The sequence below is a fragment of the Ambystoma mexicanum genome, chromosome 12 (genome assembly GCF_040938575.1).
Source record: "Ambystoma mexicanum isolate Mex_15411 chromosome 12, UKY_AmexF1_1, whole genome shotgun sequence".
NCBI lineage: Eukaryota > Metazoa > Chordata > Amphibia > Caudata > Ambystomatidae > Ambystoma > Ambystoma mexicanum.
The window spans coordinates 811,235,160-811,258,792 of record NC_090936.1 but is presented as its reverse complement, the minus strand read 5'-3'; the positions used below and the strand labels follow the sequence as shown (position 1 = coordinate 811,258,792).

The 23,633-nt window shown below is 45.4% G+C and overlaps 1 protein-coding gene across 1 annotated transcript in view; it reads right to left on the bottom strand.

Moving 5' to 3' along the window:
• TMTC2 (transmembrane O-mannosyltransferase targeting cadherins 2) overlaps nt 1-23,633 on the bottom strand; it is a 937,188-nt gene that overhangs the window by 285,520 nt on the left and 628,035 nt on the right. The window contains exon 8 of the mRNA XM_069629317.1: nt 4,305-4,426. Within this exon, the coding sequence (XP_069485418.1) occupies nt 4,305-4,426 (122 nt within the window). The remainder of the gene's footprint in view (nt 1-4,304; nt 4,427-23,633) is intronic.

The following is a 23,633-nucleotide window of genomic DNA, read 5'->3' as shown; positions in this document are numbered from 1 at the left end:
CTTATTTACCAAACTAAGTTTGTACATAATGTGGGGTTTTGACAAGAGGGGAAATACATAAAAATTAAAACTCCATAGGTGGTGGCATTTCAGTCATGGGAGTCTGATGTTTACTTGATTCCAAATCTGGACACATGTATAAGGTTTAAAGAACAAAATTACATGTGTCCAGGTAAACCATTTGTTACTGATGCTACAGATGCTATCTGTGGTTTAGAATTTGACCCAGGTGTATCAGGGGGATGTGAAGTGGTCATTAGCAATTCGGGTGGTGAGGAATTAGCACAAGCTAAACTGGTTAAAAATAGATGGTTGCTCAGCACTTCTGTGAACAATTACACTGCAACACATTTGAATCATGGAACGTTTGTTGTCAAGCAATTGAAATATAATGTATTTTACTTGCACGTTCCAAAAGATGCAATCGTCTAGATTGGGGGGTCTAACACTATTCCATACTGTAAATGATATTTGGGAAAGCCAAGTGGAAAATATTGAGTTTTATCAAAGGGATACATTTCCGATAGATCTGGGTGTAGAATTTATATTGAGTCATAAGATAAAGCACACCATTAAGATGAATCTGAGGAAGAATAACATTACATTTAGTTGTCTGGGTGTAATGGAGGTGGATATGTTTAAGTGGGGAACCTGGGTGGAACGCACTATGGTGTGCTTGGCAGTATTGGTGTTAGTGATGGGAGGATGGCTGGTTATTTTGTCTATAAAGATGATGATGTTACTTATGTTAGCAACAATGGGAAATGAAAGATATCCCAATGCGCATACATTCTAAGGAAAAATGAAGAATTCGTGTTTCCTCCAATTATGGGTTAGTTAGCCAGAATCGTCTGAAAAAGGAGGGTATATGTAAGGGTATATATGGGGTTTTATTGCCAGTATGTAGTATATAGCATTTTTGCCAGTATATAATATATAGTGCTATTGCTAGCATACAAAGTACACAGCCTGGCCCAGTTTGAAACTGCAGGCATTCAGAGCACACAGAAAAACTTAGTTTGCTGCCAGGTTAAAATAATGAGGTGCACAATGTATATTGGATGCTTTGTGTGTGAAGACTACATTAGAATATATAACTGATTAACGTTACTAACCTTACTAAAGTGCTAATTTCTAACATGATAATGCAGTCTTATATGCACAATGTGGTAAAATCCATGTTTTGGGTGCACTGTTTAAAATTCATTTTTTCCATGAGGAAATGCACACTAGCGTTTTATTCACCTGGTAGAGAACAGAAATATGCAGGAAGCAAAAGGAAACAGTAGCTCTGGAATCAAGTCTTCATTGTATTGAAAACAAAGGCTGACACAGGGAACATTATTTTTATTCTGATTGATAGAAATTGTAGGCAGACAAGCCACGTCAACAAAGCGCTGAATCAGAGTTTTCCTGAAGAAGAAAAGTGAGGAGAGTGAGCAGTTTGTGCTGGGTTCAGGAGACAGACAGACAGGGTTTTCAGAGGGTCGAGCGCTGACTTTGGATCTAATCAGTTGGCGCTCCCCAAACACATGTACGGAGGAATTTTGCACTGAGAGTGGGACTGCGAAACACAGCGAGGTTGTGCAGGGTCTTCAAAGATTACTGGTCTTGGTAAGAGATTTGTGCCAAGTGAGGGAAAAAAAAAGTATGGTGCACGTGTGTTGCTAGAATCCACTGGCAGTGCATAGAAGTTAGAAGTCATTGTAGGTTTATTTTTCTCTCTATATTCAAAGTGTAATTCATGTTTGCAAAATATCTGCTTGTTCTGTTTTGTTCTTTTATCTTGCAGTTGATGCTGTAAATATGTGGTAAGATTGTGTGACTTGTAAAGGGCATGTAATACAAATGTATATAAAAACAACTGAGACTTTAGTGTCATTCATGCATCCGTGAATTATTTATGTAAGTGAAGTACAGAGGGGAGGGTTATATCAGTGCAGTAGTGTATTTACCAATTTACCACTGTAATTGAAATAGCAAATAAGAGAAAGTCAGTATTAAAGATCTACAAGGTAAAGGATGTGTGTGCAATGTAATGTGTGAGTCCTTCTTTGCATGCTAATGTGAAGGGGGGCCTAATCTGGCACATAGGTTACTGGATGTACATAAGCCAGTAATGCCTAATCTGGCATATAGGTTAATGAATGTACATAATCCAGTAATGCCACCCACAAACTATAGGTGTGCCTTGAATAAATTCATTGGGTTCTCAGGAGTGTTCTAAGTCTGGGGCTCTCTACAGGCGACTAGAAGGCATTCTAATAGAAAGGAAAGGTTTGTTCTACGATGGGGTTATAGTAAAAAAATAAAAACATGCTCACCACTATATCATAAGAATAAGATAATCCTGAAAATACTGCGAGGTAAGAAAATACCGCCAAATCCCCAATTTACCCCAATAAGACACAATCTCTTACAGGTCCCTGGGGATTGTTGGAGACAGAGCTGGTTTCTGCCTTGGAACACCTGCCTTTACCTCACAACTGGAGGAATTTATCAAAAGGGCTGCTTTCTCAGTAGGGTCCAGTGAAGTCTTCTCAAGTGATGATCTAAAAATGCTCCAAGATGATTCAAAGAAGTGGTCAGAGACCCCTTGTTTTACAGGCAAATGTTCCCAGGTGATTGGACTAAAGCTAGTCTCCTTTAAAGGTCCAATCCCTGCTCTTGAAATGTGTGAACTTTGCCCTTATGATGTCACAACCAAAGTGCTTTAATCCACAGGAAGTGGAGGGGACAGGAAAGAGAAAGGCAGAGAGAATCAATATAGCAGAAACTTCCCAAAAATGTACAGATCTCTCTCTGGCTACCCTAATCCCACCTCGTTCCTTCTCAATAGGATCAAAGGGTTTTAGAAATGCTGCACCCCGGTGTGAGGTCTGGCTCTCTATGCCTCTTGATTTCTGTTTCCAGGCCAGAATCCTGTGGAGTGGCTGTCCTAGGGGAAAGGGTTTTACCTGCCCTTACAAAGGAACAAAGAAGCAATCGTCCATGGCTACAATTCTGTCAGTGGACAGGGGTGGGCCTTGTCTGGGAGGGTTACACAAAGTCATTCCACAGTTGAACTGGGTCCACAGGGCTGACGCATGTGCAATATCAATTTAACGTGGCTGGGATAACTCAGAGAAGCTGGCCATCATACCCCAACTCTGGTATGGCTTATATTTACAGTTTGTGCCACCAGGAAAGGATGTCCAAAGTTATGCAATTTTTGGAACAGGGGCGCATAATTTAATGTTCAGCCCCTGTGCTGCAGGGACTTCAATGTTATTGCAGTTTTCAAGAGGGCATCCGACGCCTCTGAACCTGGTCTGTGCCACTGGTAGAGTAGGCGCTGTGAATCAGGATACGGATGCAGCAGGACACAGATATACACTATGCTTTTGGCATGGAGCTTATGTCAGAGAAATCTGATTAACAGATTTCCCTTTCAGATATGGATATGGAAATGCCTGCATCATTTTTCGTCTGCTTGCATACACAGTAATTTGGTAATATGGTCCTATACACACTGATCTTAATGATACGTATGGCGATCCATTCTTGTATGAAATGTACATCACATAGTGATATCGTAACTATATTTTTCGTAGTGTACAATGCTATCTGATGCCATGTCCGGTGAAATGTGTGCCATCACTACCCGCTATATCACTTCGGGCGGGGTCAAATTACATCACTTCCTATGATGTCTTTAAGGGTCAAGGGTCGTGTGATGGCACTTCCACTACCCCTGGCATTTTGGTGAAATGACGTCCCTGAATACTTGTTTAGAATAAACTACAAAACAGCTATAAAACGGTCGCCGTCCTTCAAGGTTATCAATATCAGACACATGCAAGCAATGAGTTAACAGATGCAGAGGAACCTCCCCTCATCAATCGACAACCCGCACAGCTGTGCGGGCATGCCTGAAGCTAGTTCCGCCCTCAATACATAACCTTATGATACGAGTAGTACTAGCACAGCAAGGCCGCAGGAAGGAGTCTGATATTATTACAGCTTGATTTGAAGATCAACTTTGAGGTAACAATGCTGCATTTAAAATGCACTCATTACTACACTTAAGAAAAAGAGAACCGTTTTGAGGTAGAGCATATTTGTACACACCAAAGTAATGCCCCTTTTCTGAATGAGAATTACTTTTTACCCCCTAAAAAATAGGTTGACTCACAATTAAAAAAAAAAAAAACGAGTTAAATACTCCCACTTCAACATCTCAAATGAAGCCTTGGGCGTGCACTCCAAGATCTGTTTTTAGAGAAACTCGCTGTATATTTGAGGCATGTCCCCTAAAAACTCACCGTTAGTGTCAGAAGTTTCCCGTAAGTGAGGTGCGCAGGGATGTGATCTGGTTTTGATCGCAGAGACTCAACATACCAGTGCTCGGCTTCAGAAACCTTGTTCCGTCTCATGTACGCTTCTCCTGCAAACACAAAAAAGGTGGAGAGTTTGAGTAAGAGGACACGTCATTTTCTGTTGACTGGGAATGTTTAACAAATGTCTACTGCAATACACTTCACTCTGCCCCCTCTCACATGTTCATGCAGGCGCAGCCAGTGGAGTCTATGGGCTCCTTCCTGCGGTCTAACAGAGCCCGCGCAGATGCAAAGCAGGGATTATCCGCGCGAGCCGTCGACACCCAGTCAAGAAGCACAATTGGGGCTGGTGCAACCAGTGAGAGAGACACAGACACACAGACACACACACTCACACACACACACACACACACCCCCCCCTCACCCCCACCCCCTAGTAGTAGTTGCTCTATGTAGAACCTGCCAACTAAAACGGCGCTTTTGAAGTAAAGGAAAACAAGACTTGGGATCAAATCATGTTACCTGCATCAAAATGACAAGTGGAAACAACCCATTCTTACATTAAATGCTTTAAAAATAATGTAGTCAGATTTAGAATCAAAATTAGGTTTCCATTTTATCATCAGAGGATAACCATTCATAGGCAAGACATTTAGAAAAGAGAATGCATTTAGTCACATGAGTGCAAGCTTTATTTTGACAGAATGCTGCACATTCTTTGCTACCGCCCGTCGGGAACAAGAGGCGCCTTGGCTGATGACGCAGGATGGGGTCGCGAGAAAACAATGATGTCATCTGCTATTGTGCTGCTTTGCCCTTCGCCGAGCTTTCCGCGAGCGCTCTTTCCCACCGCCAAGGCGGTATTGGGGAGAAGAGGCACCAGCGCCAGGAAGACGTCTTGATTACAGAAACAATATTGTTGGTACAAAAGAGTCGCAGCGATACGACCAGCAAGTATTGATTTTAACATTCAGAAAAAAAACACACCAGGAAACGTTAGTCAGAAGATTTGCCGGAGAGATTGTTTTTTCTGCAGGTCAGCTCAAGTGCATGCCTCGATTTACCTCCAGATCACATTTAGTGTAATCCTCTCATTTGGCTTACACCATTCCGTTTAAAATAATGACATCATAGTTCAGTAATAAAACTGAAAGCAACATTAATTTCATAGTCCAGGTTCATCCGATTACTCCAAGAACACCCTAACCTAGTCAAACGCTACAGACGTGATTTCAACTGTGTGCTCTCTTCAGGAAACTCTATATGCAGGGGACTCCGACACTGCAAACATGCATTGCTCAAATGCAGTGCAGCGTAGTGCAGTAAATGCATAGTCCGGTACAAACAAGCACTGGCAAAGCCAACAGGTTGGGTTTTTGTGTTAGCATGGAATAGTTTACCAGTCACTGCCATACTACAATCCCATAGATGGCAATAGCTGGAAAATGGTGTGAACCACTGGGCATATGATGTCCGTGCCAGGCAAATCCCTATCACAATCAAATTACCGAAGGCATACTTGGTCGCATTTTACCAGAGTAGCTCATTTACAGCTGCAACTAAACCATTACAGCTCATATTAGAGCTTTGAAGTAACAGTGGCCGCACCCCCCTATTCAGCAGAATGTTAGACGTTACCGTGTGATTGAGCATGGATGGAAATTGCCATAGCGATGAGTATGGGTGGTCAATAGTTGGGTAAAAAGCCAAACCACATGCACAAGCTGTGTGTCCCACCTCACACCATATTATCCCTCCCATCTGTACTGCAGTGCAATAGTTTCAGCATCTGCGGTACCTCAGACAACATTAAGAAAAATGGTACCAACGTGCTTTAGTCAGCGATGAGGGAGAACTGAGCCCAACTTGTTTTAGCTGAATATATTGTTCTGCACAAAAAACGTTACAATATATTCTCGAACAACATGCAAATTGGTACACATTTCGAACTAAAAACTGAAATGATCACCTGTCCTTAAGTGGGAGAGGTACCCCCAGACATGGGTCCCCAGCCTACTATGGCTAACAACCAAGCTACACCTCAAAAAGGACACCCAATAAGACGCAATCATCTGATGCTGCTTGGGATATCACGCCCAAGGATTTGCGAAGGTCGTGACCAGGCAAACAAAGTGTGATCTCGAAGGTTGCCCCAAGCAATTTCCAGTGGTTACTACTATTCTTTCCAAACCTTCCAGCCACCAAGCTTCACTTTTGCACATGTCAAACTCATCAGAATGTTGCCCTTTCAGTTCAAAACGAGGCTATAGAACTAACACTCGATCTGAAGGATACCTTTCCCTTTCATGCACTCTACCTCATTCTGATATATAAATGCAATCAAACCCAGGATGCGGTCTTGGAAATCCTCACTGCTGTGCTGCTCAGTCCTAGCCCTGCAACTGGAGTCCTATTCTTCCCAGTGTCACTGGAAGCTACTTCCACTGCTTCCATGTTGTTTCAGGAATCCCAGTTCATTAATATACAATGTCCATCACATATTCCCCGAAAGAGCTTAATAGCTAAATTATATAAACAACCATGGTGGCACAGCAGCCTGCACACTTCACCAAGTCCAAGGTACGTCAAAAGAAGCATTACTTGGTGCAACCTAACAGCTCTGAGGGGACAGCCCTTTCAGACCGATTCAACTGAAGTCCACCTACCATTTGCTTTTTAACTGGGATTTCCCCAAGTAACTAATTGAAATATCAAAACACATGGCAGGAGTAATTCGTTTACTCCAATTAGTCGACAGGTAGCAAGGTGGTAAATGAGTTAGGTTATCAGTCAGAAAGAACATTACTGAGGGTAAGAAATGTGCCCTTCTTACACCTTCCACTCCGAGATTCCTCGCCTTTGCAGTGCCATAACTTGGAATGACTGACATCCCACTATGAGGCTGTCACCCTTAATAAGACACTGCTGGAACGCCAATCATACAAGGTGGGTGCCCTGGCCACAGTGTTCAGTCAGTAATGCTGGGGAAAAGTATGCAGAGAAGACCAAGTGGCAGCCTGATGTCCACAAAGACCACACCCTTCTGCAAACCAGATGTAGCCACTTGACCACTGGTTAAATGAGCCCTGATACCACAGGATCCTCATTGTTCACCCGCTCCTAGCACGCCTTGATGCACCTAAACATGGATTGTGTGGTAACAGCTTTGCCTCTCCAAGGCCAGTAAGCCCAGCAAACAGCCATTTGTCAATCCAGCACTCTCTGGACGAGGCACGTACAAGTAGGAGTGTCTTCTCGAGTACAGGTCAATAGAAACTTTCCTTGCTTGTAGAAGGATGTAGAAGAGAGAAGAACCAGGAAACAGAAGAGTCAACAACCTCTTTTGAACCTCACAATCCAGCGTAAATCCCCCACTAGCACCAGATTGCCCCATGTACCCCTTCAGTCACCTGGGTGATTTTGGTGATACCTTAGGAAGCAGTAACCTGGCCCAAATCTTTACTCCACAGGGCAGCATTTTTGAAATATCAAGGCAGCTTGCAAGACAGCTTCAGATTCTCCCACAAAAGAATGAAAACCACTCTAAACATTGACATTCCAAAACCAAATGGATACCTCTGCCATTGCACTTCATCATTTAGCTTTGTGTGCTCTTAGGTTATACCAGTGCTTTCTGCTTACAGTTGGTTTAGATCTCAATACAGTAACTGGCATCAGATAATCAGATAACTTAATGAGAAGAACAAGTTACTTTCTTACCTGGTAACGTTCTTTTGATGGGATGTTCCTCCAACGTATTCCACATCTTGGACAGTAATTACCACAGCTGTGCTGCTTCAGAAAACTTTCGGCGTAGGCGTCCTGCATTGATGACGTTGATACACTGTCCCTCGAGGGCCTCCGTCAATGTCACTGGATGTTATATATAGGACGCACGGCGCACGTAGCCTCAGTTGTAGTTTTTTCCCAGAATGTGTGGCACCAATCTCATGCCAGTATGACTACAGAAAGCCTTGCGGAAATGTAAGCTGCACTCGCATAAGAAATTCTGTAGTGGGGCAGGCAGGGAGGGTACGATGTGGAATACGTCAGAGGAACATCCCATCGAAAGAATGTTATCAGGTAAGAAAGCAACGTGTTCTTCGAAGGGATTCTGTCCTCTGACGTATTCCACAACTTTGACAGACTCCCAAAGCAGTACCAACGTATGGAGGTGGGAAACAAATTTAGAATATTAGAATGCCCAATAAAATTACTGAATATAGGACTGCCTTACCAAAGGCCAAATCATGCCCATGGATAGAGTCCAAGGAATAATGTTTCACAAAAGTATGGACAGAGACCCATGTGGCACCCCTCTGTAGGGCAGCGGAGGCAGCCATACCCCTTGTAGAATGAGCCCATAAGCCTGCTGTAGGGTCCTTTCCCGCCAAACGATAACACTCAGAGATCGTCAAAATGATCCATCTAGATAAGGTCTGCTTGGATACAGCCTGACCTAAACGCCTTCCAGCGTAAACAATAAAGAGCTGATCATCCACTCTGACCCAGGACATCCGTGAGAGATAGAAACCCAAAGCTCTCCTACGGTCCGACATATGGAGCCTCTCCTCTTCCTTACCAGGATGTGGAGGAGGATAGAATGCCGGAAGAATTACCTTCTGGCTCAGATGGAATTCTGTCACAACCTTCGGAAGAAAGCAAGGTTGCACACTAAGGACAACCCTGTCCTTATAGAACACAGTGAAGGGTGGTTTGGCGGAAAAAGTGCCTGCAACTTACTCTGCATGCATAGGTAACCGCAACTAAAAATACAGTTTTAAAGGACAATAGTTGCAATGGACAAGAATGTAAGGGCTCAAACGGAGCTCCCATGAGGAACTTTAAAACGAAATTCAAATCCCACCCCGGCAGCTGGAAAGGCGACGGTGGAAAAACATTAGTTAGCCCTTTTAGAAACGGAGAAATCAACGGGATCTTAAAATAAGAACATTCCTCAAATGAGTACTTAAATATGGACAGCACCACCAGGTACCCTTTTTAAATGGTACCTACTTGCAGGCCCTCGTGGGCTAAAGAAAGCAAAAAAGACAAAACCAAAAGAATGGAAGATTGAAAAGGATCCACATTCTGTCCCCTGCACCAGTCGCAGAACTTTCTCCAACGGCAATGGTACAGGGATTTCGTTGCAGGGCTTCTGGCCGAAAGCAACACCTCCATCAAGCCTTCAGGGAGGTCCCAATCCTTATAACTCAGCCTTTCAGAAACCAAGCCTGAAGGCTGAACTCGACCCCCCTCCCCTGAGAGCAGATCGTCTTGGTAGGGAAGACTGGGAGGGCAGATGGACATGTCTAGAAGGTCCGGGTACCACGCTCTCCTGGTCCATGCCGGAGTAATGAAGATCATTCAGGAACCGAACCTCCGTCACCTCCGCAACACCTGCGGAATGATGGGGACTGGAGGAAACGCGTACAGCAGTGGGAAGGACCACTCCACTACGAACGCGTCCCCTAAGGCTCCTCTTGGAGGAAATTCCTGCGAACAGAACCTCTCGCACTTCCGGTTGACACTGGTGGCGAAGAGATCCACTTGTGGGGTTCCCCAAAGGGTGAGGATCTCCATCAGAACTTCCTGAGCCAGCTCCCACTCGTGAGAGACCATGCTATGCCTGCTCAGAGCATCCACTGCCACATTTTCGTCTCCGGTCAGATGAACTACCCAAAATCGAAATTTCCTGCTGGATGGCCCAGAACCAGAGCTGCATCACCTCCCTGCACAGTGGGAGTGACCCTGCCCCCCCTTTTTTGTTGAGGTAGTGCATGGCCACTGTATTGTCCGTCATAATCAGGACATTCTTCCCCCGCACAGACGGCAGAAAAGCCTTCAGAGCCAGCCCGACAGCCCGCAGCTCTAACAGATTGATGTGGAGTCTGGACTCCGACAGAGACGAATGACCGCTGGCTGTCAGCTCATTGCCATGAGCTCCCCAACCCGTGAGGGATGCGTTCGTCACGATAGTCACCTCCAGCCACGGTTGCCAAAACGGAGCACCTTTCAACAGATTTCCTTCAACGGCCCACCACAGAAGGTCCTAGGCGACAGAAGGCAGAATCTTAACGGGATCCAACATCCTGCTGGAGAACTGTGACCACTGCATCTTGAGCGCCCACTGCAGAGATCTCTTCCGCAACCTGGCCTCTGGCACCAGTAAAATGTAGGATGCCATGAGGCTGAGCAATCTCAAGAACTTGAATGCCCGGAGACTCTGGGCACGTTGAAACTTGTCCACCATCTGCAGAATGTGATGAGCCCTCACCTGGGAAGACAAACACTGCCCCAGGGATGTCTCGAGCACTGCTCCGATGTACTGGATCCACTGGGTAGGTGTCATATGAGACTTCTTTAAGTTGAGGGAGAAGCCCAGCTTGTGAAGGGAGTGGCAGGTGACGTACAGATGATCCAGGATTTGCTCGGGAGAGCGCGCCCTGATCAACCAATCGTCCAGGTAGGGGTAGACGTGAATCCCCCCTTTCCTGAGATGTGCTGCCACCACCACGATCAGCTTGGTGAAGACCCTCGGGGTGGAGGTCAATCCGAACGGCAGGACCCGAAACTGAAAATGCGAGTCACCAACCGCGAACCTCATGGTACTTCCTGTGCTTGGGATAAATCAGCACATGAAAGTAAGCATCCTTGAGGTCGAGAGACACCAACCAATCATCAAGCTGAAGGGCCTGGAGGACTTGCGAAAGAGTAACCATCTTGAACTTGTCCTTCCTGAGGAGCTTGTTCAAACAACGCAAGTCCATGATGGGTCTCAATACTCCGTCTTTTTGGAATGAAAAAATAAGGGGAATACCATCTCTTGTTCCTCTCCACCACAAGCACCAGTTCTATGGCACCTTTCTCCAGCAGGGACAGGATTTCCTGCGCAAGGAGCGTATCCGGACTCTTCAAAGAGAGCTTCCCCGGTGGATTGTCGTGAGGCCTCTGCCGGAAAGGAAGACAGTAGCCTTGGGCTATCATCACCAGAATCCACACATCTGAAGTAATGGCATGCCATTCTACAAGATGCTGCGCCAGTCTTCTCCCAACCGGCGAACCATGGGACATGGCCTCATGACTGAGCCGACGCGGCTGCGGCAATACCTGAGGGCAAAGAGGCAACTGCCCAAGTGGCGTTGGCACCTTAAGTACCTTGTTTTACACCTCTGGTACTGCTACGTTGGCCCCTTAGACTGGCAGCTCCCCTCAATCTACCAACGGAAGAGTAGTATCGAAAGGAACATCCTTTCCATTGCTGTACCCTAGGATGAAAAGGTGGAGGTTGACGTACTGCAGCGCTCAAGGACTTCGCTGCAGCTTTGGAAGTCTGCAACCTCTCAAGGCTCTCTTCAGCCTTGCTGCCAAAAAGATGGACACCATCAAAGGGCATGTTGAGAAGCCATGACTGTACATCAGGAACAAACCCGACTTCCGCAACCACGCAAACCTGCGCATCACGGTGCTCGCTGCCATGGACCGGCTGACACAGTCTGCCATGTCCAGACCCGACTGAACAGATTCAAACATGGCATCCTTACCATCTGGAACGAGGGCTAGAAAACCATCCCGTTCCTCCCCTTCGGGAATATGTTCAGCCGCCAAATATACACAATTCCACAGAGTGTGCGTGAATCTTGCCAAGGCACAAACGGAGTTGGCTGCCTTTAAAGCCATACGCCGAGATGAAAATACTTTCTTCGCCCAACCATCAAAGCACTTGTCCCTTTCACGAGGGATGGTAGGGTACGCAGCCTGCTTCGCTGGGACTGTAGCCGCCTGCATCACCAAACTCTCCGGAGTGGGGTGCGTAGACAAGTAGCAGGGGTAATACATGTTACATAAACAAGCAGGTATCACCGATCAGGCCCTGGCTTGGCTGATCTCTTTCCTCTCCGATCGACTACCAGGACCAACTTGGGTCCTTCCTCACCTCTATCTCTCTCCCCCCAGAGGTCTAACCTCTCTCCCTGGCTGTTCAACCAATACCTGGCACTTCTTGCCCACTGCATTGCTGCTCTCTGCCCCAACGTTCAGTGCTACGCGGATGACACCAGCTCATTTTGAAGCTCCCCTGTGCCACCTCTTCTCCATCTCTCATTTCTGACTGTCTGCTATCCAGGAGTGGTGCGCCACCAATGATCTCTGCGCTAATGCCACCAAGACTGAGATGCTCCTCATCGGCACACCTGCTCCCACCTTTCCCGTCACTCTCTGGTTGGCCTCTCTTGGCCCTCTTCCTGCTCCCACCTGTGAGGCTAAAAAACTCTTGTCATTTTCGACTCCACATTCTCCTTCTCTCCTCACATCACCGACGTCTCTAAGAAGACACACTACAAACTGCACCTCCTCTGAGGTATTCTTCCTTTCCTCTCCTTCCCCCAGAAGCTCATTGTCTCCAGAGCTCTTGTTCTCTCTAGGCTGGACTACTGCAAAATCCTGGTTTTAAATCTGCCTGCTCCTACTCTCCGCCCCCTGCAACTCATCCAGAACAGGACTGAGACTTGTCCTTGGCCTCAAGCCCAGGGATAGTATCTCTACAGGACTGACATTTCTTCACTGGCTCCCAGTGGCTGCGAGGATGAAATTCAAAACCCTCTGAATTGTCCACAAAGCCTTCTGGGGACTGGAGCCTCAAGTCCGTCAACTCTCTCTTTGTGAATTTCTTCCTTCTCGAGCCCTTCGCTCCTCCACCACCAACTCCCTCAGGGTCAGTCGCTGCTCCAAGCAACAAGTTGGTGGTAGATCTATTTCCTCGGCTGGGACCTCCCTCTGGAACAGCCTCCCTGCCTCTCTGAAACTTGAGGAGCACCATCTCTGGGTCCGGAAGCACCTTTCTCTTTGCTTCTGCTTTCTCTCTTCCTCTCTCCTGCTGGACACCTGGTTGAAATTGAAACTGCACTGGTCACCTGGGTACCCTCTGATCTCATGTCCAGGTCCTCTCTCTACCGGTTGCACTCCTGCACTGGTTGCCCCCCTGGCAAACCTTGCACTCGGGGTCTGTTTCTGTATCCCTACAGTCCCCTACCAGCACTCAACACTGGATGTCTGCAGTTACCCTTGCACTTGCCACCAGCTGTCCTCCCTTTTCATTTATTTGAATGCATTTGTTTTACTGTGTGATCCCATGTACTGCATCCTCCCCTTTCCCCTCACTTTTCCCCTCTCCCCTCCCCTGCACTTTGTGATCTGAAGGTCACCTGGCCTAGTAAGATCGTTGTCCGTCTTCCCTTTGTTCCCTCTCCCTCATCGCGCCTTGAACCACTTGTGTACAGGCGCGTTATATATTCCATATCTTATAGCAATGGTTAAGGCAGACAGTAACTGAGGGGGGAAATGGCCTTATATACAGTGATGCTAGAGAAAGGTAAAACAAGGTGCGGTGAGTGATGTGCTGGGATAGTGAGGGAGCTCCCTCAAGACTCAAGATGTGGAGATGTAAGGCAGATTTAAGGGGTAGATAGTAGTGGTGTTATGCAGGAGGAGTTGAAGTTAGAAACTGCACAGGTTTGATGGCGACGGCAAAATTGAGGTTTCAAGGGTTTTGACCCATGTTGAATCCTTAGACTGGGTAGATGTGGAGATGAGCTGTCGCCGCCCATTATTCTATCCCAGAACAAACTAAATCAATAGACTGGGTGGATGTGGGGATGAGCTGTCGCCGCCCACATTCACGCCAGAATCCAGGAGAACTGCGCAGTTGGCACAAGACCACTCCAAAGATACAACCTTCTTGTGGGGGGTTCCACATCACCACTCTACTGTAAGGATGCCATCAAAACAATGTTAAGCAAGGGTCCTATACTATCAAGATAAAGACCACTCTATTGAAATGCAGTAATTCAAGACAGATCCCAAAAATGGATGCAATACCGGTACTCACCACTATCAGAAAGCCGGCGTTTTAAAACCACCAGACTTTTGTGTAAAACTGAACAGAGGAACCCAAACCAGGCGAAGGAAAGACTTGCTAAGAGGTGGATACAATGTAAAACTATATTCTGAAATGACTTTAAGGAAGTAATTATTTAATGCACATGTAAAAATTGTAAGTTTTGATTTAAACTGGGAACTAAAGTGACATTTAGCTGAATTCTGCCTGACAACAACCCCCGACAGGAGTTGAAACTTGATCAAACTGCATTCCCAGGCCTGGCTGCCTCCTGCTTCCCCACCAAAAGGAGATGACACCTCTCTGATTAGATTAGGGGAGGGGAACCTGCAGGAGGTTGAACAAAGCCTTGTCCTGGACTCAGGCAAATGTTATATTGGGGGGGGCGTAAAGTGGCTTCCTCTTGGGAGAAGTGGGAGGAGAAGTGCCTGTGAGAGCCAGCTGAGCTTGGGGGAAGTGGATAAACCAGTTATTCCACCATGTGATGTGGGAAGCCACACCCCTTTTTGACCAGGGCATGAGTTAAAAAGATGAATAATTCATAGTACGGACTTGTCAGAATTATATAAGTAATATCATTATTCTTGTGATTTTTCTGTTCACGTTTTAAGAGGTGTTAGGACCCTGTGGTGTATTCTGGGGCGTTGCTAGCGGAAAATAGGGTCTTACTCCAAATGTCTGCATGTTAAAAATCCGACACTTCATCAATTAATGCCCATACTCCTTGCTCACATGTGTGTAATTTTTGGTAAATGTCCGATATTGGTAAACCAGTCAAAAAGCGCAAAATGTTGTCATTTTTTTTATGCAAGCCCCCAGGAAGATCAGAGGCGGACAAGCGTGGACCATAAGGAATATATAATGTGTACATGTAATTTCAACAAATTGTGTATCTGGGAAATATGTATTTGAATCAAATATAGATTTGTGGGCAAATTGACCAGGGGAGGATCCTCTGACCCATAAACAGACCTCATCATGATGACAATCCATTTCCTTCCCCCAATCATGGGAGAGGGGAGAATTGGGCCAATGACAAGTAAAGGGGCAGGCTCAGTTATGCCACGCACACACCCACTTCCAAAACACATAAAAAGAGACTGCTGGGACAGGTAGAGACATTCATTTTCCATTTCTGCGGAGCATTTTGACGGCCGATATCCCATCCAGACAGAGACCAGAACCAGAGACCCATAGACTACAGAACTTTGAACCTAGAAGGCCCACTGCAAGCAAAAGTATTATCAGCAGGCCTTCAGAATCCAGCAAACCTAACCAAACTATTCAACAGCCGTGCGAGCTGTCTGAATTATTTGCCAAGAACTTTTGCTAGTACCCAGAAAGCAGTGTTACATCCAGAATCCACTTGATCCGGACCGGAAAGCAGAGCAGTATCCAGAACCAGAGGCCGCTGTATCCAGAGAGGCTAGACCAGCAGAGCAGAGCTGACCCAGACGCTGTGAGCAGAACTGCCCGAAGTCCAGTTCAGTTGACCAGATCCGTGACGAGGCCCATTTCAAATTAGGAGTGAGTATCCGCCAGAACTGTGCAGAACCCAATCTCTTAGTTAAAATAATCTAATCCAAACTATTTTAACCTAATTAGAACAGCCTCCTAGAAATCGTGTCATCTGTCATTTTTAAAGCTGCACAACTGTCACCTGTCAATTCCGCAGCTGCAAGCTGTCACCTGTCATTTTGCGTTTTACTTTAAAATCCGAAAATCTACCTTTATTAAATCGTCCGTATCTCTTGAACCGTTTGGGCTAGGAAAGAAATTTAACTTTCATTTTAAAGCTTAGAATCTAAGCTTTCCAACGACTCCTACTCCTTATACTTTTACCGCAATCGCAATTTACGCACTCGCAAAATTTACCGCGATTTGCAATTTGGCCTGATTTCGTCATCTGTAAAAAGATAGCCACTTTTGCCTGAACTGCTAAAATTCGTTTGCAACCTAATAACCATCCCTGAACCATTGTTAGGGCTGACCTGAACTGATTTAAAGTGTCTACCACTCACCCTGAACCTCCTATAGGGAATTAAAAGCAATTTTAGCATTTTTCACTTCCTTGCCACCACATTACAAAGCACTGTTGCCTGTGTTTTAAAAAGCATACCTGTTGTCTAAGCTTGCTGGGGGGTGGGGGGGGGGGACTGAATTCCGTATTGTATTTGATTGTATTCCTGAAGACTGTGTGTGTTACTTCCATCTCCTTGCATTGCATATAGGGGGGGGTGAATTGCCACCAGGGGAAAAGTGAACATATTATCTCGTGTGAAACCATATCAGTTTATTTTCTGTACTGCATTTATTCCACCTTGCATTTCCATGATTCCATAAAGCATTTCAGCTACCTCATCTTCTATACTACTTCTAAGTAACCAAATCAGTTTACCAGTAGAACATTATCCATTGTTGATCACTGCCATATTTTAAGTGTGATATCCAATATTAATTTATTATAAAAGTGTGATAGATATATATTGTTATATTTCTCAAATAAACCTTTTAAATTTGCAAAACAGACCTACTTCTTGGCTCAGTGGGGTCAAGGGAATTCTAAGAGAGGGGTGCTATATAAGGGTTGTCATCCAGAGTACATGAACTGGACCTAAAAATATATCAATAAGGGTTTCCCTCAGCATCCCAGACTAGGCATTGACTTAGCTGTAGTGTTGAGCGAAGCCGCTTAACAGAGGTTAGAGTGGAAGGAGATGGTTTGAGCGAGGCTTTGGGGGAAAGGACAGCCTACGAATCGATTGGAAGAGCAGCAGCATCAATTTGAAAAGGGACCAATTTTTCATTGTGAGCCATCCAACATGAATTTGGCGTTAGGGAGTGGGGAAGGTTATGGAAGCCACATGTTGAATATTACGTCTAGTAGAGAGCGGGGGAGGCTGAAGAGGCGGCCAATAAAGTAGTCAATATGACAGGGTACCAGAACAAGGATAAGGATTTTGGTAGACTGGTAGGTGAGAGAGAACATTCTTCTGAGATTTTCTATAGCAAACCTGTGTGCAAGCATCTGTATGATGACCCAGCTTTATTAAATTGAGAAAAAAGTAGTACCTTACCATATTCCTTGAGTCTGTCTGGTTATTTGGTCTGAGATCATTATTGGTAGGTCCATCTAGCACAAGAGACGCTTCAAGGTGCTACAGCACAATAGGTCAAAATTAGGACACTGACAAGTATTTTTTTTTAAAAATGTCTTCAAGTCCAAACTAATGTTAGAATGGATTTCTAATCTCTGGCCTGATAAAAAGATGTTCAGGAGGCTACCCTTGTTAGTGAAAGAGAGGACATTTCTGGGAAGATAGCTAGACCAATTCATGATAGCTTGGTGAGCAGTCAGGGCTAAATCTCAGGAGGAGTGAGGGTGATTAGAGGTCTTCAACAAGCACCCACAGGGAAACACCAAGAATTACCATTAGACAGGAGGAAACCAAAATATACTATTTATTAGGAGCCCAAGATGCAACACAAATGCATAATGAAAAGCAATAGCAAAATAGCACACAAGCAACACACCATGTAAAATCTATACAATCATTGGAGTCCATGCAATAAAGTTAGTAACTTCTCCAATACCTGTAAGGAGAAAAGGGCGAATAACTTGGTGTCGACAGACTTCAGAAGTGACAATCCTAACTTTTAAGTCCAGCCCTACGATGAGTGGAGCCTTGTGCTTAGCGTTCGATGCATGTGTAAAATCGCTGGTTTGTGCGCAAAAGTCACAAATCACATTTTTAAGAAGCAGGCAATGTTAGGGACAGACTTCTGAGGGGTGAAATAAGGTTCCAAGAGTCAGGAGGGGATCTGTTGTGATGACCAAAGCTTATCCCAACTTTTAGGACTTGTGGAAGCTACCCAAACCAAAGACAGGACCACTAGGAATCAACAGCATGCTCAGTGTGCCAACCTTCTTCAGCATGTCTCAGAATAGTCCTTGGTTCCGCTCGGTTCTTCCGGTTACTTGGCTCCGTCGACAGGTCGGTTTGGAGCCTTTGCTGAACTGCATTCCGGACCCCTCCTCACATCTAAAAGTCTGGCGAGTGCTCGCAACCGGTCAGCCAATGAGCAGATCCACCCCAGCAGTGGTCCATTTGCGGTCTTGTTTGGTAAAAAGTTGTAAGAATACAAAGAAAAGCTTCTGCTGCCACCAGTCTGTTGCTAGGCACACTGTACAGTCACCACAACATTCTTAGATGACAAGGGGCAGGAAACACAAGGACCCTATTTGAAAGACTAAGAGAAACAAAGTTTCTCAGTACTGACTGCTTGAAGGACATGTCGGGTCCCCCATAACAATGAGCGAAAGCCCAGGGTAGTGCAGCTGAAGGCTGTGCTCTCCTGGCAAAAGTCAGATGAGGATACTGTAACGCAAAAGCAACAAGATTTTAGGGAGGGGGGCATAAATGGAGGGAAAGTTACATTCAGAGAAATCATTCCCAACTAACCTTTCTCTAACCTGTAAATTCCCATTCTACAATAGAAAACAACAAACAACTAATAAAGACTTTAGCGAACTACCCTTGGGAAAGGCTGGGTGCTGGCTTACGACCCAACCCAGTCCAACTTTGTCATAGGCCCTTGCCTATGTTTTATAGTTCAAGTTATACAGGTCTTGATGAATGGAGTGCTATATAGGTCCTCCAGCCAAGGGCTCTGACTCGTCCTATGCTTGGTTTCGTTCATTGTCTCCACTCTGGGGCTTTCCTCCTTAGCGCCCACGGTTGGTTTCTCACATTCTCTCCCCACTATGGGATTCTTCTCCTGCCCACTGGGCACTCTGGAGATTTTCCCCTTCTCACGCCCCACTCCTCACTCTGGGGTCCTCACTTGTCTTTCTCCCCGCTGCAGGCTTTCTTCTTCTTTCTCCTTCCACTCTGGTGCGCTCTAACTTCTTGTTCCCCACTCTGGGGTTTGTCTCTTATGCACACCCAGTCCTGGGGTTCACTCATCGGTTTCCCCACTCTGGGTTTTCTTCCACCTCTCCCCTCATTGGGGCCTCCCTGTTTCTCACTCCCCACCTTGGGATTCTTCTTTCTCTTACCCCTCCAGTGCTCTATCTTTCACTACCCATGCACAGGCTCTTCCTTCTCGGTCTCACTTATCTCCTTTCCTCCTGCTCTGCTGATTGCTGTAGGTGGTGCTCCTCAGAAGGTGCAATGGACTGGGTTGGCTCTGCCCTCATTGTGTTATATATGGGGGATTGCAAATGTACAGAAGATCACGTGCTGCAATTTGAAGCTTCACCAAAGGCTCCCAATGGAATGTAGAATGTGGGGAAGGATTCTGTGTTTAGAAAAGCAGAAGGTCATTGAGAAGATGGAGCTGAGAGAGGGCAAATGTGTTATGGAGCTGCTACTGTATTAGCTTGGATCTAATAAAGATGTTTGAAAATCCCCCCCCCCCCCCCACCCCACCTTGCAGCATCTTAATAAAATGCCTCATTCAAACTTGGGCATACACACACTGTGCACCATCTGCATTTCAATCAGGGAAAAAATGCAATAGAACAAACAGAAGTAATCAAAGCAGACTATGCAAACGTATTATGCAAGAGGCAATGCTCTCCACTAGAAAGATAAAAAAAGGCTTGCGATTAGTAATTCTGGATAATTTTCATTTCAGGACTGAAATTGTGGGATATTTTAGTCAGGAGAGGAAAAGCTGCAGCAGAACCCCTTTATCTTTTAAGCCAATCATTTCTGTTATTGAGAGCAAAATAACGTATTATTTGCTTAATGTAGTGGTAATCATCTCTAACGAAAAAAGCATCACTTAGCACATTAGGATTAGGTCAACGTGACCTTAAAGGCGGCCTCAGAGTTTATTGTACTTTTGTTGCTCAGAGGATTGCACTCCAAGCAGGATTCAATCATTAGAAATCTCTCTCTCTAAAAAAGTGCCGAACCTGCGCGTTGGGCATCAAGTTAGTGATCAGGTCATTCATGTAAAATACCAAATTCACAAGAGTGTAATTTGGTACATGCCTAATTCGGCCCTTGCTGGGTATGTAAAAGGAGTTGCATTATTAATGATTGCAAACATTTTCTCTTCTGATGAACAATCCTTTATAAATTCCCAACTGCCATATCGATTAGCGGAAACAGACTCAAGTTAAATAAAGCACGACTTTCAGCAGGTATGTGCATGCATCTCTTCTATGTGCACACTGTACACATGCATCCCTTTCATGCACATATTATGTACAAGCCTGCTAGACAGATCAACTTTAAAAAGGTGGTGGGTACTGGGAGCTGAGCAGCAAACTGGCTTTAGTAATCTAAAGGCACAATGATTACTAAAATGCTACGCTATAATTACTGTAAGAACATGCATTGCACACAGCCATTCATCATTAAACAGTAAATAAAAAGATGGCTAAAGAAAGCGCAACATCTCATTCAATTGTGATTTAGGGACATAGCTGGACTACGTAATGTGCACCCATGGGACCAAAGTGTGCGTTGATTAACTACAATCAATTTTCTTGCAGTGCTTTTTAACAGCCAAGGGATCAATAGGCGATTCTAGACACGTTTCTGCTCAACGTTTTTTGTCTTTATTTTACACAGAAGCAGGTATGAGCCGGAATGAGAAGCTAAATTAAACGGCAGTCAAGTCAAAAGGCAACACAAATTGTGAGGTCTAAGCTACTAAACGACCAAAGTCCTGAACCCGTCCGTATCTCCCCGCCAGGGCTATGTTGTAGCTCATTCACAGTGCCTGGTCATTTAATGTGCTCCAGGGCACGTTTGTTGGCTGTTGGTGGCAGGAGATGCGAGAGTAACAATGTTGCATTGATCCATTTAAATGTGCTGCTACCAGGTACCCTCACCCTGGTGCCCATTGTTTATCTGATGGGGATTAGAAGAAGTCAAACTACTTTACGATAGATGGGCATTAGGGTACTACAACTTTCCTATCCAACACAGGGTCTTCAGCTACCCAAATAAGTTTTATTAAGTAGAGACGTTTGGGCACTAGGTCTTCATTCAACTTTGCGCTGCATTTGGGGATTACTGGTGAGATTTGAGTTAGTTGGCTCTGAGGTCACGGGTAAGGTAGGTGCTGCCTACATCTTGTGCTAGGACTTGAACGTATTTGGACCCCGGATATCTGGCCCTTAATACATTTAGTGTCAATTGTGTAACATATATACATGATGACAGTGGTTATTAGTATCCGTTGTTAATATTTGAGGCATTAAAGAGAAAGAGGGATCATTATAAATTATACACAATCACATCGTTATTTCAGGTATTCATTGCGAACATTGGAGGAGGATGAAAGGAGGAAAGAAAGAGGCAAGAATCAGCGTTAGTGAACAACTCACAAGCCCCATATATGAAATAACGACTGCTCTGCCTGCAGTCTCTTCTCTCTCAGTTACTTTTCTGTTTCCCCACCGTTCACCTGGGATTGGTAAATCGGGTGTTGGGTTCTTCTGTTTGGCAACAAAAAACCCTGTCCATTCCATTTCTGTTCTCGCTTGCATTCCCCTGGTTCCATTTCAGGTTTTCTTGGTTGTGCCCAGGTGCATTTAAGGGGTTGTCCTGAAAAAGTCATAAGAAGAGCACAGAAACAGCATTGGGGGGCATTGTGTGACATAGGGTGATCAAGGCATATGAGGGGAATAGAAGGCCAGGTGCTCACAAAATATGCACTCCCCACCTAAGAGAGAGAACTGGCCCTGTCATTTGCTGTGGTAGGACGCCTACCCCAGATCGCAGGGGGGTCTCAGTCCCCCCGCCCCTCCAAGAGAATACAGTTCTGGGCCATACCGTTCAGACCCAACATAGGTCAGGGAGCTAATCTTGGAAGCCTGTGGCTGTGTGGGACGAAGCAATGAAAGAGGACCACCATTTTAGAATCCTAGAGAACCTGTCATGGTGTTCCAACAACAGCTTTCCTTCTTAACCTGGTCCATAGAAATTACAACCTCCTCCTTGCCTCCTTTCCAATCTCCAATCTCTTTTGGACTCCAAGTTCCTGTCTCCTCGTCTCTCCAGTATTTCAGCCTCCTGCCACTCTCTAGCTTCCCATCTTGCATTTTGTGTATTGCTGATATGAACCAGCTTGTAATGCAGTCTCTTTCGATTTAAGTGCTGGCATATGGGTTGTATTATTCCAGGGGCATACGGGCATCTTTAATCCAAATAAGACTAGCAAATCTCCACAATGCAAGTTACACATGTCTTAAAGGGTCAGTACTGTGCAATAGTACCATAGAGCAATCCCCTGCCTCTCACTTGTGGAATGTGGCAGGCAACCAGGGGGATCCTCCATATGCCGCGCACAGGCACAGAATGACAGTAGTGGTGCCGAGACCCTTTGGCGATCCCACAATCCACCTTCATGGTCAGCCAGGTAATTTTGTCACAATCTATCCCCAATGCCATGTGTCCCCTCTTTAGAGCAATAGCATCAGTTTCAAGCTACAATGAGTGACTAAAGCACAGCCCATGAGAAAACAAAATGTGATTAATATCAGGCCAGGACTGGAGGACATGGAGGCATACATTAACACTGGCTTGTAGCAGAAAGGACGATGATACATGAGGGATTTACTGATTCCTTGAGTAAAGGAAAGTCAACAAGAATGTAACATTCCTATTCATAACGGTCACAGTTATGCTGGCACTAGTTACTAGAAAAGAGCGGCATTAAGCACTTGATAAAGAGTGAGGCAAATCAGGAAAAAGTAAGCCAAATCGCTAGCCTCCCTGGTACAGATTAGAGTATACTGCAAATGGAGGGGCAGGTCTAAGGTCATTAAGAATATAAATGTAAAGCAGCATGTATAAACGATCAACATTATATTCAGCATTCTGTGACAGTAACCCGACCCAGTCAAGAGCGAATAGGGACCCCTCTCAGACTGGGGTGGCACTGATGGAAGCCAGTGCCAGTCCTACCGCACAGGGGGACGGCGGGAGTTGGAGGGCCCCAACCCCTGTCCCTTCTTATTGTGCCAGCATGCTCTTACATAGTAGCACTGTCCATCACGCCATACCCGTCTCGCACAATGCTGGACAGTTCCTTTCCATTTTTCCCAGCGGTAGAAAGCCAAGAGACCAGCAGATCTACAATTCCATAGAAGCTGCCATGTGAAGCACAGTCAGAGAGTGCAATAAAGGCCAGTGTGTATGCTAAATGTTCCAAAGTGCTTGAACATATTACGCTCACCTATCACTGGGCCACGGAACGGCTCCCCAGCCAAACTACCAGGCTAATAAGCCTACGAGGCCCACATACGAACTGGGACGTGAACTACATTGCTTACCACTGCGAGCAGCCAGTGCAACACCCGCGCCCATCCACATATGAGAAAGGAGCTTAGACCACCTTTTATGCATTTTGCTGATTGTATAACCTCCCAGGAGGGGAAAAAGGGGAATGAAAGT